At 38.4% G+C, this 11775-nt stretch overlaps 2 protein-coding genes across 2 annotated transcripts in view; both read left to right on the top strand.

The window, feature by feature from the left end:
• Positions 1 to 300: 300 nt before the first annotated feature.
• On the top strand, positions 301 to 1260 carry LOC107664373 (fin bud initiation factor-like). The gene has a single exon (XM_016454920.1). It carries the CDS (start codon positions 515 to 517, stop codon positions 1148 to 1150), a length of 636 nt encoding a protein of 211 aa, XP_016310406.1. The 5' UTR covers positions 301 to 514; the 3' UTR covers positions 1151 to 1260.
• A 4582-nt stretch (positions 1261 to 5842) lies between these two features.
• Positions 5843 to 11775, top strand: part of LOC107664378 (gamma-butyrobetaine dioxygenase) — a 22229-nt gene continuing 16296 nt past the window's right edge. Inside the window, exons 1-2 of the mRNA XM_016454928.1 lie at positions 5843 to 5968; positions 8156 to 8539. Coding sequence (XP_016310414.1) covers positions 8183 to 8539 — 357 coding nt within the window. The 5' untranslated portion in view covers positions 5843 to 5968; positions 8156 to 8182. The remainder of the gene's footprint in view (positions 5969 to 8155; positions 8540 to 11775) is intronic.

Below are 11775 nucleotides of genomic sequence, written 5' to 3'. Positions count from 1 at the left end.
AAGTGCAATGATCTTATCACAGCAAGCTGTAATTTTGGCACCACTTTGATTTTAATTTAGTTTAGTCTAACGTCCAGCCAATTTCTAAAGTGTGTTTTGTAGCTTTCAGGAGCCCTTAAAGCTCGTGAGAACTCGCGGAATTTTAATGACAACCCCTGTAATGTGTGCTGGCAGTTATGTGTGCAGCCTTTTAAGTGAAGGGGTGACGGGCTTGTAATTTGAGAGTCTGACCGGGGTTATTATTATCTAAACCTAGCGCAGAGTCTGAACGCTCCAGATGTTGAAACAGCCACAAGGAAGGACGAGGGTCTCCTGTTGATTTAGCCAAAAACACAGGAACAGGAAATTTGCAATCTCAAACCGCGGACGATTCTGTGTGATTTAGCTGTTTTCGTGTTCGGGATTGCTCGGCATTTCACGCTCTGGACATGCGTGGGGCTGGAGCAGGATAGGGCTTGTCTAAAGTTTGAACAGCAGAGCTGAAGGTACAATTGACTGATAAGGCAGAGGTGGGATGATGAGTATGATGGCTTCCCCTCTGTTCCTACTGATAGCCTGTCTGGTCTCATCGCGTGTCGGAGGGGCTTTCTTCTCGGGACCCCTGCACCCGGAGATGTCCAACGGCACTTTTCATCATTATTTCGTGCCGGACGGCAACTATGAAGAAAACGACGATCCCGAGAAATGTCAGATGCTGTTCAAAATGACCGACAATCGCAAATGCACCTTGGACGAGGACCAGGACTCGGTGATCCGGGACGATTTTATCATCATCAAGCGGCACATCGAGGACGCGGCGCGAGTGCTCGAGGGCATCGGGAAGAGCATCTCCTTCGACCTGGACGGAGAGGACAGCTATGGGAAATACCTGAGACGGGAGACGAGCCAGATCAGCGGGGCGTTTTCTAACTCCGAGAAGTCTCTTCTGGAGCTGGAGGTGAAATTCAAACAGAGCCAGGGAAACGAGCTGAAAGAGGAGCACAAGATCAGCGACGACTTCCTCGACATGATCGTACACACGCGCGACGTGCTGAAAGAGACACTGGACATCTCGCTGGGACTGAAGGACAAGCACGAGCTGCTGTCGCTCATCATCCGGAGTCACGGGACCCGGTTAAGCCGCCTGAAGAACGAGTATATGAAGGCGTAGAGGACTGTTTGTCTGCCTTCAGTACGCAGGCAAATCTCAATCTGTCTCTATGGGAAGGCATTTTAACATTAATTCCTTCAAATTAAGTAGTAATTTACTTGTAGCCTACTTGTTTTTAGTAGCTAATTCCACCCATTGTTATCTTTTTCAGTTTATTTAAAAATAAACAATTCACATATATTAGCCTAAAGTTACTAATAACTATCCCAATTGTCCTGATTTAATAGTACTGTAGCTATAGTGCACTATCTATTCAGTACAAAGTCATATCTATGAGACATTAGTGTCGATCATAGTTGATACTATCGCACTAGTTACAGAACACACACTGGTCTAATAAATAGGTAGCTTGTATGTAGGCTATTCAATTGGTACTATGAAACTGGAATATATATATATACACAAGAACTTAAGTGCATAGTGAAAAGTTACTAATAACTATCCCAATTGTCCTGATTTAATAGTACTGTAGCTATAGTGCACTATCTATTCAGTACAAAGTCATATCTATGAGACATTAGTGTCGATCATAGTTGATACTATCGCATTAGTTACAGAACACACACTGGTCTAATAAATAGGTAGCTTGTATGTAGGCTATTCAATTGGTTCTATGAAACTGGAATATATATATACACAAGAACTTAAGTGCATAGTGAATACTTACTTATTAAAGCTGAACTATACCAGCTAAATTTGGAACACATACCAGTCAGAAGTGAATTGTTAATGTCTGAACCATGGATCCCTATAGAATTCACTGGAAAAAATAGGAAAATATTTGGAATTGTTTCTTGTCACTATCACAGTAAGTAACAGAAAATACTTAATATTAGACGTAAAATATATGAATCACTATTGTAAATAAGTAGGCCTACTAAAATAAGTACTAGTAACATAACAATATATTACTTATTTTGAAGGAATAAATGTTATTTTTCTGTAGCTACTTGGCAAAAGTGATGCAGCTATTCTGTGCAATAAATGAAAGCCAGTATTCACTTAATAGCAGCAAACATAAATGATGGACAGCCATTAAATGCTTTAAACTTGACAATATTAATACCATTGAGTTCTAGTCATTAATGACATTTGCAGCTTATGCTAATATGACTGGAATCTCAGTCTAACCAATATAGAGTCTTTACCTCTCAGAGGAGACATACAAAACACTGAGTTAGAGTCGGCGTTGAGTTTTTCACCATTTTCTCAGATAATGATGTAGGGTATATTTGAAGAAACATTTGCTAATTTGCATTGCCATTACTTGAATGTTTCAGAGAAAATTCATGTTGGTTAAACAAGGAATATAGTTTTCATTGTACAAATGTTAGCTGTCATATTCTTACTTAGGTTATGTAAGAGCATGTATACTTGGAATAGTTTTTAAGCATTCAGTCTGACAATCCTCCAAAAGATAATGGCATGAACATACTAAAAACATACATTTTATTATTATTGATTTCTATGATACACTTGGAGGAATAAAAACACATTTGATCTTATTTGTACATGTAATTACTTTTTGTGTGCCCTAAGAAATATATTTTATAATGAGCTTTTAAAATATTAAACTGTGAGTGTTTATATTTATGAAAAAGTGTAACTATATTCATTTTATGAAACTGTACATGTTGCATTAAGTTTTCTTGTAATCCTCTGAGAAGTAATGGGAAAAGGACCATTGGGATGACATATTCCAGACAAACCAAGATGACTGCGGGCAGGATTATTGGGCTTGAAGCATTCTATGTGTAGTTCCATTCCTGAGATACACGTTGTGTATATTCCTTTTTGTAATAAAAATCTTCAAGATAGTTTGTGTGTGTGCGAGAACTGCATTGTTTTAAAACATAACAGACCAAGAAAGATTTAAAGTAATAGTTCAGAGGAAAATGAAAACTCATTCATCATTTACTCAGCCTTATATGTTGTTCGAAAAACTGGATGACTTTTTTCATATATATATATATATATATATATATATATGAACAAATCATTAACAAATCGTTCTTTTGAGATGGTTGATCTGATTCACTAAATGATTAATTCACAAATTGGACTGAACTGGATCTTGAGTTTAACTCACTGACTCGATGAACAGCTCACTGGAGAGGGAAGATTGTCAGTGAATTATGTATTTTGGTTTGTTTCACAAATATGTATCTTAAATTAGTGCACAAGTTGTTTGGATCACAAAATTCATTGAGTTTATTTTAAATTAAGAGTTAATTCCAACACTGATGTCAAAACTATTCAGAGGCCTCAAAACTTTGAATTTGCCATTTGTCCATTAAAAGAATTATATTGAGATGACACATTATGAATTAAAGTCACAAAGATAATATTTTTTGGCATAAAACTACTTTGTGATAAATTCATTCGTATACACAGGTTGGTGCAGAGCTATTAAGGTATGAGCAGTATGATAGCTACTCTAAGCATATGCAGGTGTCACTTTGTTTCATGTTAAAACACTGAAACAGCTGTTGCAGGACACCAACCTCCTCGACATAGCTGGAGTCCTCCTCATAAACAAGCGTTACAAGACAACCAGAGTAGCTATTGAGGTATTGGATGATCTCTCAGTTTGAGTGAGAGAGAGGAGGGTGGAAGGGAGGGGCGGGGAAAAGAGAGAACATTTTCAATTGATAAGGGGAACCCCAAAACTATATACTGTATATTTATATATATAGAGAGAGAGAGTTTAGAATAATAATAATAATAATGTCTATTATTATTATTATATAATTTATATTTTTAACTTATTTGGAAGGGTCATGAATAATAATGTTGAACTCTGCTCTGATTGGCTGTTTCACAGTGTGGCTCAATGTTGAGCTCTGCTCTAATTGGCTGTTTCACACTGCGGCTCATTTCAGTAGCTCATACAGCAGGACGGAAACACAGGGAAAATATATATTTCAATACTGTCTCTCGCAGTTTTATCGTTGGGTAATTATACTGTATATAAAATGCGGGCATCAGGGAGCCGCATATTAATATGCGGGGCATTGAAACTGCGTTCGAATGCAAGATCACTTTACTTTCACTTTCGAGATTTGCGATGGCACGTGCTCTGTGTAAACTACAGCGGCAGTACTTACCACACATTTTGCGTGTGCAGAGCAGGGGGACTCGAGGAACAGTATTAAAAACCGCTGATTTAGAACATTGATTTTGAAACTTGTGAATCCATTAGAATCGTTAGAAGACAGAATCGCGATTCATATATGAATAGATTTTTACGTGCACCTCTAGTTTTCTCTTCCTCTTCTCTAAAGCAGCGCAGCATGGCCTCGCCCACTTCGTTGCATGTTCCCGGGGCCGGGGTTTATCAAGGTTTGTGACGTCACGAACCCGGGAAGTAACTCGTTGTAGTCCCTAACAGCCGTTTTTGTAGGCATTAAACTGCCAGAATTTTAAAAGATGATATCTCAGTTTGCATTGAACTTTCAGCTTCGTAACTTTGCAGATATTGTTTATGCTCAAACAGCTACACACTAACTAACGTTAAAAAAGTGAAATCGCAATGAACTACCCCTTTAAATATTTTAGTGAATAAATTCTGTGTGAATAAATTCTGAACATAAAAATACTAGTTATTTATAAATTCTCTCTAGACTGTTTTATTTGGTCTGTTATTGTGTACTAACTGTAACTGGCAATCAATCATTAAAGATGTGCTGACCCAATAATCTTCAAAAAGGAAACAAGGGGTAGTCAGGGGCATGTCTGTCTGTGACCTAAACATTGCCATTATTATATAATTAAAAAAAAAACATAATTAAAACCCCCATGTACATCTATCTATCTATCTATCTATCTATCTATCTATCTATCTATCTATCTATCTATCTATCTCTCTGTCTGTCTGTCCCCGCCACCACCCCTTCTGATAGATGGATACTATCTATCTATCTATCCATCTATCTATCTATCTATCTATCTATCTATCTATCTATCAGTCTGTCTATCTGTTATCTATATCTATTATCAGTCTGTCTGTCTGTCATGGACACAGGCCTACTTCATACTGTAGGCCTACTATTTGTAATTATTTTAAGTGATATATAATTAATAATTAATATATTTTTAAATAGTATGCAATATAGTAGGCCTTGGAAACAGTGTAGTATCTCTATGCTCTCAAACTTTCCTGAGGATGGTACTCCCCTAGTTATGCTTGGAGACTTCAACATCCACCTAGATAAACCTCAGGCTGCAGACTTCCACACTCTGCTTGCTTCTTTTGATCTCAAGCAAGTATTAACTACGGCTACTCACAAATCAGGCAACCAACTGGACCTTATTTACACACGACACTGCTCCACTGATCATGTGCTGGTTACTCCACTACACACCTCGGATCACTTCCTCCTCACTCTTAACCTCAACATGGTTCCTGACACAACACATACCCCTACATATATATATATATATATATATATATATATATATGTATGTGTGTGTTTGTTTTGTTAGTTTTGACTGCTTTTATTGTCCTCATTTGTAAGTTGCTTTGGATAAAAGCGTCTGCTAAATGACTAAATAAAAAATAAATAAATAGTATGTCCACATGACAACTGCAATAACACGTAGATACAAAAACAAGTATCGAACAGAACAGTTGTCGAGCAAAGCTGCACGTAATTTTGGCTACGCACACATCATGATGATATTACAGTGTGCAGCAGCAGCAGCAGCACCGCTACAGTGCATGTGACCCTTCACCCACTTCCAGCGCAGTGAGTTCTCACGCTTCTCAGCGCTATATAAGGCTGAAATAACCGAGCCTATCAAACCCGCTTCTTCACGGTAAGTGCCATATGCCGTTTTTATTTTCCCACATGTCTCATCAAATTTAAATGACGTGAATGAAATTGAGTGGCTTGCCTATAGTAGGCTACGGGACGTGTATCAGGCTGATGAATAAAAGATCGCTTTGCGTAGTTGTGTTTGTTGTAGTTGTGTCATACTTGTGATTTCCTCATGGCGCGTGTAATATTTTATGAATGGAAACCTCTAGTGTAGACCTCCTTTAGTTATACGCTCCATAGATCATATACGAGAGAACTAAAAATACCCGGAAACAACAAGGCAGATGCACATTTAGCTATCAAGTCCAAATAAAGGCAATAAATGCTGTAGTTGGTTTGGTTTCTATTTCATTGGCAACTACAGTGCTACGTGCTGTAACGCTGGAGGCGGTATAATCGATGTGTTTCTTTGCAGGGGAATGAAGTGGTGACCTTTCACCTACTTCCGTGTTCCTGAGATATATGAGCTAAGGTGTTTGTTCATTACATAACCAATGCTCAAAGGTCTGTTTAGGGTACAGTGATTATATCATGATATTTATTTTATATCATGGACCCACAAATGTGATTGTCGCATTGCTGCCTGATAGACAAGCTATTTGTATAAAATCCTATTTGTAATGTGTGAGAAAAATAGTAAGCATTATATTTCTAAAGATAACATGTTGTTTGCAAAAATGAATAATTGATATTTGTACAGTCAAAAAGTCTATCTTTGTATTAAGCTGACAATGTATCCTTTTTCTAGACAAAATAATGCATAATGTCAGATAGTATCTAGCATATAAATCTCACAAGAAACTATGGCTGCCAACAGAATAAAATAAATAAATGATAATCAACGGTTTGCCATGCATTAAAGGATTTTAAATGCACGACGTGGAGGCCAAGAACCACCCGACGTGAAGCAAGTCCAGCTGAAGTGCAGAGTTCAATAAGTCATAGTCATAGTTTGATTAGTATGGCAGTGCTAAAGTCATCAGGTCACCTTAGCCCTAGATTAGCTTTGCTTTTATCTTGGTTACTTTGACATAATACTGTTTGTAGTGTTGTCAAAGTTATGCACCCTTACAGTCATTCAGATCATTCAGATCTGGATGACGTAATTGCATTTATCAAGAACTATCCCAGCTTTTGGCCTGCCAAACAAACAGCACAAGTCAGTCAACTGCCTTCTGTAAGAGAGTCAAATAAATAAATAAAAACAACTCCAGACTGGCTTGTGATTTTGTAGGGAACAAGCCTAATATGAAGAGAACACACACTTACAAATTTTTATTTATATTTCTATTACACTACCGTTCAAAAGTTTGGAGTCACTGTGATTTTTTTTTTTTTATTTTTTAAAGAAATGTATACAGTTATTCAGCAAGGATGCATTAAATTAATCATAAGTGACAGTAAAGACATTTATAATTTCACAAAAGACTTCTGTTTCAAATAAATGCTATTTTTTATTTTTTATTAATCAAATAAATCCTGAAAAAAAATGTGTCATAGTTTCCACAAAAGTATTAAGCAGCACAAATGCTTACAACATCTACATAAATTATTTCTGAATGATCATGTGACTCTGAAGACCGAAGTAATGGCTACTGAAAATTCAGATTTGCCATCACAGGAATAAATTAAGTTTTAAAATATTTTAAAATAGAAAACAGTTGTTTTTAATTGTGATAATATTTCACAATATTCCTGTTTTTACTATATTTTGATTAAATGGTCAGCATAAGAGACTTCTTTCAAAATCATCAAAAAATCTGACCAACCCCAAACTTTTGAATGGCTGTGTAATCATTCTGGAAGCGGTCTGGCGACTACACAGCAGAACCCTTTTTAGTTTCTTTGGAACTCTTTATTAAATCGAAAGGTTACTTTTGAATACAGATATTCAGTGACTCAATGACTGAGAGTTAATTTTTATGGTAATCAAGATTTATTTATTCAAAAACCAAAACAATTTCATAAAATGTGACATCTCTAAAGACTGAAAAAATGGATTTGCAGTTGCTTGATAGCAGTTTGTTATATGTTACTTGACACACCTGTGTGCTGCTCACATCAATCATATTGTGGCTACAGCACATTCTGCTGTGATGACTCATCTAATTATTGGGTGAAAGGTGACATGAAGGAGTGTGCCTGTTATATGAAAGCAATAACCTCATACTTTCTGTGTCCTTAGACTAGCAGCAACTGCTCACAAGTCAGGATGTTATCCTATCTTACTCGCTGGGTGTCTAGAGGTGCTTTCCAGGCACTGAAGGGGACAAGCATTCGGCCTCAATTGGTCAAGACACCTCATATTGGGAATCAGACACTGGCAGCAGCCCCTCTGCCCTTCACTGGGGGGAGTCCAGGAGTAAGGCAGGCCCGGGCACTGGACCAGGAGAGACTACTGCAGATTGATTGGGATGATGGGAGTTGTAGTTTGTATCCATTCACCTGGTTAAGGGATAACTGCCAGTGTCCTCACTGCACACTGCAGTCAGCACAAGCACGCAGTCTGCTGTTCACAAATCTGGACGTGCACACAGGAATGGACCAAGTACAGCTGATGGACAATAAGGTTGGTCTTTGTAAGCAAAGCTTAAAGGGATAGTTCATCCTAAATAGAAATTTGTCATCATTTACTCATTATGTCATTCCAAATGGATATGACTTTCTTTGGTGAAACAACATTTTTTTTTGCAGAATGTCCATGCTGCTTTTTTAATACAATGAAAGCGGAAGTGGAAGTGGAATAGAGCTGTTGCATTATGCATTGCATAAACGTTGCATTCAGGGATGTTCATATTAACCGTTAACCGAAAGTAAAAAAATTGACCAATTAATACTATCAGTTTAAACGGTTTAAAAGGTATTTTTTAAAGTATCTCCCCCCCCCCCAAAAAAAGTATGCTTTACCCACGGGGAAAATCAACCCAGGGCATCAGTATAATAAAAGTAGCCCGATTCCGTGGGAAAAAACGTGGACTTTGCAACCCTGCATCCAACACGAGCTTGACTGATCACGGGTCGAGAGTAGGATAGATGTCTGACAGACCATGCTGGAGTATTTGCTGCTCAACAGATCCTGAACTCACTGACAAATATCTGATCTTGTAAGATTAGATGTGCTCCTTGACCTTTACACAGAGTGCGTGTGAATGCGTAATCGAAAGTGAACAGCGAGCGCGCATTCAAAAGCGATTTCAATACCCGCATATTGATAGCGCAAAAATGATAAACAATATAAGAATGTTTGCGGGAGCGGCCACAAACATCGCGGGAGCGGAACACAGACGTTGTGGGAGCGGGCGGTAATAGTCAGAAATTCAGCGGGAGCGGCATTACGAAACAGTTCCGCGCAGAGCTCTGGAGCAGGCGGTAATGGTCAGAAATTCAGCGGGAGCGGCATTACGAAACAGTTCCGCGCAGAGCTCTACTCCAGACTATCCGCACATTTTATTTTTTAATAAAAACTAGACGCATTGTACACTGACGTAGGCCTGCTATTTATTTTTGTCTGATGAAAAAAAGACTCTGCCGGTTCTTTAAGGTGCATTGAAGGATTCAGTGTGTTTTCGTTTTGTCATCTTAATGTTAATTATTTAATTGAAAAATATTTAGTGTAGGCCTATTTATTTTATTATTTTTATTTGTTATTTTATTTAGTTTTTCTCTGTTCTCAGAAGTGCTGCAGGTGCGTGATAATTTGACGATGTGTGAAATTAATTAATTAATTCATTCATTCATTCAACAAGTAACGGTCGGGAAAATTAACCGGAATGAACATCCCTAAACCCAACTACTTGTAGTTAGGTACACTTTGATGTTGACTTGAAGCTTTTACAGTCCATACAGTTGTTACACAAATAGACAAAGACTGTCAGATAGATGCTAGCTGGTTGCGTTCTAGAGAGTTGCTAAAGCATTTCTAGGGTGTTTGTACTGGAGTGTTAGTAATCGTTGCGGATTCTGGTGAGTCGGGCGCTGTGTTGCTGAAGTGTATGTGAGTGGACACTGGACAGAATGTCAGCGTGGCTGACATGATGCTGATGAGAAACGTAAGCGTGCGCTTTGCATTCTTAGACTCATGCTGCTTGCATATTTTGCGTTATGCCTGTCTCTGGATGACACTTTATTAGTTGTGCAAGAATTTGCTTTGTATGTGAACACTTCAAATGAACCAGACCATGGGGTGCATTTTGGGAATGTAAAATGCTCCAGACTTGCTTTATTTTCACTTCCCCTAACATCATATATATGACTTTTCTTTGTTTCCTATACAGCCATGTTCAACCTCATCCCGGTTGGCTTGCGAGTGGTGGCCATCCAAGGAGTTCAGACCAGACTCTATCTGGCCATGAACAGCGAGGGCTACCTGTATACATCAGTAAGTAACTGCAACTTTCTAATGTAGATGTTTGTTTATGCGTACTATACTTCACTCCTTCAGCTGTTTTAAATCAAGAGGGGAAAGTCACAACAAACTGCTGCTCTCAGACCAACACCTGAGCTCTAGTCATTAACACTCACTCCACCAGTGCACCCAACTCTCATCTCCTGCCAAATCATGATATCAGACACTCCAGATAAACAGACCTCCTTGTGACCCAAGATCAAATGGTCACATAGCCTGTAAGATACGTTCCTGCTCCCGAACCCCTTACTGCGCTGAAAAAACTGTCACTCCCAAGAGCACGGCACGGTGTTTCACAGATTTATCCATATAAACAGATGAAGCATCCACTGTGCGCTAGTCTCACACCCTCTCTCCATATGGCATGCTGTCAGAAAATGAGTTAAGTTACAGCTGTGACAAATATGTCTGAAATGAAGAACTGTACTTATCCAGAGTGAGCAAAAGGGCTGGCAAAATCACTCTGGACCCCTCACATCCAGCACACTCCCTCTTTGAACTGTTGCCATCTGGTCGACGCTACAGAGCACTGGTTGTTTTTTTTTTTTTGTAGTAAATGAAGTTAACAGTTAGTAGTAAAAAAGTTAGTAAATGAAGAGAGTGCAAGTCTAAAAGGGGCAATTTTTTTTTTAAAGAATAGAATTAGAATAGAGCAGTGGTTCTTAACCCGCGGCCCGTCACGAATTCAAATGCGGCCCACCATGCTGAACACAATTAAAAAAATAACTTTCAGTTTTACAACTCATTTTAGTTTTTACATTAATTTAAAAACGTACTAAAGAAATATAAGCTAGAATGTTTTTGTTATGTAAAATAGTTTTGTTTTTCATATAGGCTATTTCAGACATGAGCAGACCTACTCACATAATTAACGTTACGCATTTAACGAACACTTCCAAGAGCGCACTTTGGCAGAATTTAATTAAAATAGTCATCAGCAGCCATTAGTTCGGTCAAATTGAGCATCAGAATGGACAGATTTGTTTTTAAGGGAGAAACACGAAATGTGGAAAATGCCAGCGAAGGAACACATACAAACAATAATAGTCGCAGTCAGTGGCGGCTTGTCGGGGGAGGCAGGGGAGGCACAGCCTCCCCATAATTTTGAGGTGAAAATGGGAGGAGGACGATTTCATGTTAATAAAATTCACAATTCATTTCAGTTCATGTCTCAGAATGTGTATTTTTTGTTTGTAATTTCACAGTTGTAATATCATAACGTGAAAGCACCGCTTTTCTATCGCAAATGTGCCGAATCTGCTGATGTAATTACAACCGCTAGGTGATAGAGAAGGGGAGGGGGAGGCCGGGGGAGAGGGGAGCTCTCGTGCCTCCGTTGGTAAAAAATTAGCCAATCAGCATCGAGTGTTCACTTTCAGCGCTGAGGAGTGTTGAGAAAA

This window comes from Sinocyclocheilus anshuiensis, unplaced genomic scaffold (assembly GCF_001515605.1).
Source record: "Sinocyclocheilus anshuiensis isolate Anshui unplaced genomic scaffold, SAMN03320099.WGS_v1.1 scaffold307, whole genome shotgun sequence".
NCBI classification, from domain to species: Eukaryota; Metazoa; Chordata; class Actinopteri; order Cypriniformes; family Cyprinidae; genus Sinocyclocheilus; species Sinocyclocheilus anshuiensis.
Note: the sequence above shows the minus strand (reverse complement) of the source record. Positions and strands in the feature narration are given on the sequence as shown.

What these genes read in the sequence shown, in the direction of transcription:
- LOC107664373 (XM_016454920.1), top strand. Translation starts at nt 515, where the DNA reads ATGATGAGTATGATGGCTTCCCCTCTGTTCCTACTGATAGCCTGTCTG.